The sequence below is a fragment of the Bombus impatiens genome, unplaced genomic scaffold (assembly GCF_000188095.3).
Source record: "Bombus impatiens unplaced genomic scaffold, BIMP_2.2 scf_4016, whole genome shotgun sequence".
Classification (NCBI taxonomy): Eukaryota; Metazoa; Arthropoda; class Insecta; order Hymenoptera; family Apidae; genus Bombus; species Bombus impatiens.
In genome coordinates this window covers 676,922-680,627 of record NT_180435.1, presented here as the reverse complement: position 1 = coordinate 680,627, position 3,706 = coordinate 676,922, and the positions used below count along the sequence as shown (strand labels likewise).

At 48.1% G+C, this 3,706-nt stretch overlaps 1 protein-coding gene across 2 annotated transcripts in view; it reads left to right on the top strand.

The window, feature by feature from the left end:
• LOC100745112 (ephrin type-B receptor 1-B) overlaps nt 1-3,706 on the top strand; it is a 97,758-nt gene that overhangs the window by 34,019 nt on the left and 60,033 nt on the right. Inside the window, exon 3 of one of the 2 annotated variants that reach the window (XM_033324621.1) lies at nt 1-112. In XM_033324621.1, the coding sequence (XP_033180512.1) occupies nt 1-112 (112 nt within the window). The remainder of the gene's footprint in view (nt 113-3,706) is intronic. The other variant, XM_024372245.2, reaches the window with a different exon arrangement.

Here is a 3,706-nt window from a genome sequence, read left to right as displayed (position 1 = left end):
GCGGGCGTAGCAGGCCTTCTAGCCACCTGCGCCGCCGCTGCTGCTTCCGCTGCCCACCTTCTGCCGTTGCTGCTGTTGCTGATCTGCCCGCGAGGGACCCACGCGGAACAAGGTAACCCTCTGTTCTTCCCTTCTCTTCTCTTCTCTTTTCTCCTCTTTTCTCCTCTTCTCTTCTCTTCTCTTCTCTTCTCTTCTCTTCTCTTCTCTTCCTTTCTATACAGGTTGATCCAAAGACGCGTATCGTCGCAGAGTACACTCGAGGAAAGTTGGTAACGCGTGCGAAAAGTCGAGTCCCGATTTAGTTTTGCGATCGATAGAATTTTGCATCATCTTCTTGTACTGGAATTGGAGTTGCTCGAAACTTTTGTTATTTCTCGCTTTCTTTGGCAAAATTGATGGGTGTGCACGAATTCTAAGAGCAAAGTTTATCGATCGTCGAGACGCTTAAAATCTCGAATATTCCAACATCGCCTGTCCATTGATGTTTTCTAAAAGAACAGGAATGGAATCAAAGCTGTCACCGTCAAGGTTTAAACGACGAGAAAATGAACGGCACGAACTGATCGAACCGCTATCGAAATTATCGTAGTAGAGTTAAATTGCTAAAAACAGAGATTTAAAAACGATCAATAGTCATTTTGTTGTTCGATATTTTTCGATACGTCGATTGAATCATCCTGTACAAACTGTACTTTGCTCTATCTAAGGATCATAAAGCTAGATGATAGTCTAGGACGACACCTCGGGACACGATACGCGAATGCGATTGCTACTTCCTTCTGTATACTTAGCTAGATGCATCGATTAAGTTGTACGCCTGCCGCCAGACCTACCCCTCTCCCTATCGGGAACGATTGCGATAGAAAGTCTCCGACGTTACAACGCACTGGTGTTTGAAATCGTTTTATGGACGACATAATTACTAGCTTCCTCGGAGAACTCCGAGATACGTTGTCTACTTTTTTCTTCTTTTCGAAACGGCGACTAGAGGTCGACCGATAGATTCCTCGATACGACCACCGTCGATCGTTTGCTTGTAAATAAGTTAATTAACGTTGAAGCGACGGCAACTAATGGAATGTCGTTTATCCGGAAACGTTATTTCTCGACGTTGCTTCGACGCGCCTAAACGGCGTTACTTGGGCAGCTGTTGGTCGATCGGAATCTGTTCGAATCATCGGAAAGAAATTTTAGAAACGCGATTACCCTTTCGTAACGACGGAATGAGATTTTACCGTGTGTACGATACGAGAATCGACGCTTTACCACGCATCGCGCAGATTGGTCTGGTCTTTCGGTGGGTTTAGCGATTCGCGCAAATCGATATGCACCTATATGCACGCTCGGTTCCATCGAAGATGCGGGGAATCAACCTGCTGCGAGAGAACTTGCCCCGTGTTAGCCAAGACTATGTAGAACCCTCGAACGTACGCGACTTGATCGGTATTCTCGTAGGTGGCTTGGCGCAGCGATATTTACCGAGAACTCGATCGATCTATATCCTGTCGGATATTCGTTCGACTCAACTCGGCGGAGCTGGAACTCGAAGACTGCGTCCCAAATTTTCCGCTCGATCGACCAAACGGGAAAATATCCGATGGTAACGATATTTTATAACGATAACAGCGCGTCCCTGTTTTAATCCTTTACGATCGACGATTCAAACCACGAAGATCCTTGGGATCGCTTTTAAACGATTCGAGTATGCCAAGTACGGACGTATCGTGATCTATAACCGCGGCAGAAATTTATTCGAGCGATAGGAACGAGGGCTTTTTAGGAAGGTTTCTCGGAGATGGTCGTGGTGAGCTATCCGGAACGTTTTCCATATTTATGCGGAAAGAAGCTGGCGCCGCAGGGTTTTCGATGGGTCCGTTTCTGCACCCCTTCATCCCTCTTTCGTCGGGAATAACGATAATTTCGTAATGTGGGCCAATCTTCCGAATTGCGGGATCGTTCGAGGTGCCGGTAGTTAGTGCTGCGGCATTAAAAGGGGATCATTTCGACGCGCTCTCTAGACAGGAAGGAAGGAGGCAAACGGTGGGCATATATAGACTCCTCTTCGAAATTGGCCGGCAAACTCAGCAGGGCCTGTTTACTCTACGTGAGCCGATTTCTAGATGAAGGGTCTTGGTGGCGTTTTTCGATGCGCGCTGTGTTTCTTCTCGACACCGATCGCTAAGAAGACCGCGTCTCTCTTCCCACCGATAGATTCTCGTCACGAACGTCCGTTACCGTTTTGAAAAACCCGAGCAACCGATATCGTCGAATTTTTTAACCTTTATCCGCGTTGAAAATCTATGTCGGTTTCGCGACTTTACGACTAGAAAGCGATATTTCGATATAAAGCGGCAAGAGACGGGAAGAACCTGTCGACGACAGTCCAGTCAAAGCTGGTAAACGTTAAAACGAACGACGATGTCTTCGATATTCCAGCGACCTTCGTTACATTGATATCGTCGCGAGCGAAGAAAACCTGAATTTCGAATCGTAAATCTACTCTGTTATAAAAAATGGGCAATGCCAAGTTGTTCCCTCGTGGTCCTGGAACGAAATCTCGATGGATTAATAAAAATTCCCGTCTTGGACGTATCGTTGTACGATTTTTACGGGATGTCCGCGGTGGGTTTCGTGGCCGAGTACTTCCGCGGCAAGTTTTGATACCGCGATCGCCCGGGAGTTTCCTCGCTGCGATGAGAACTTTGGGCGTTTAATGGAACTTGTCAAGAATACGCATCCCCGGTGGACCGTGTCCGCGCAATGAAGGCAGCTAAGTTGGTTTCCTTCGACCTGCGCGAAATCCGAGCTCCTTGTTACCCTTGCCTATTGGATATCTCGACTTCGTGCTTTGCTCTCCGCTTCTCCCGTTATATCTCTGAATTTCATTCTTCGACCGGATCCCTGAAAGGTCGACTACTCGTATTACAGTATCCGCTGGTCGACTCGTAAACACCGGGTCTCTTCGACGATAAACTTTGCGGCTAAGCGAATTTGTCGAGCCAGCAGCCTTCTAACCGATCTCACCGCAGACTCTCTCCGTCAGACACGGAGCCGATTTTCGAGAGGAATCCGATGGAAACGCGAAATCAGTTTTGGTGCGCGAGATCCGAACGCAGAGTCTCTCGGAGTCTTTGGTTCCTTCTATGAAATCGGGCGAACCCTCGGAGGGTTCGAACGGTATAACACGGTGGCTGAAATTCGATTACTTTCTGGAACGACGAGCAAGCCACTCGGTGTTCCACGGTTCGTTCGCTACGTGGACACGCTTAGAGCTCTATCACTTTGTCCTTCCACCCTCGAATCTGTCCTTTCGATTTCCCTCTAACAGTGGACCGTAACGGCGCCCGACCAAACTGACAGATCGGATCGTTTAATACGATTCCATCCTACTCGTTTCGTTCGTATACTCTGGTTATTCAACAGCCAAATAAAGACGAAAATGCAACGTATCGTCCGCAAATTTGCCCGCGCGTAGCATGTACCTGCGTTATCGCTTTCAAAGCGCGAGACTCGTAACCGACACTCGACGTTTCCTTCGACGCGTTGAATCGCGAGTGGTCGGAAGCTCCGGTAGATTTTCCTCGCACGTGCCGCGACCAGGAAGAAGCAGAAGTAGAAGAAGAAGAAGAAGAAGAAGAAGAAGAAGAAGCGCGGTAGTTTGGGAAAAAATTGGTCGAATGTGGCAAGAGTCGCGACGTGTCGCGGT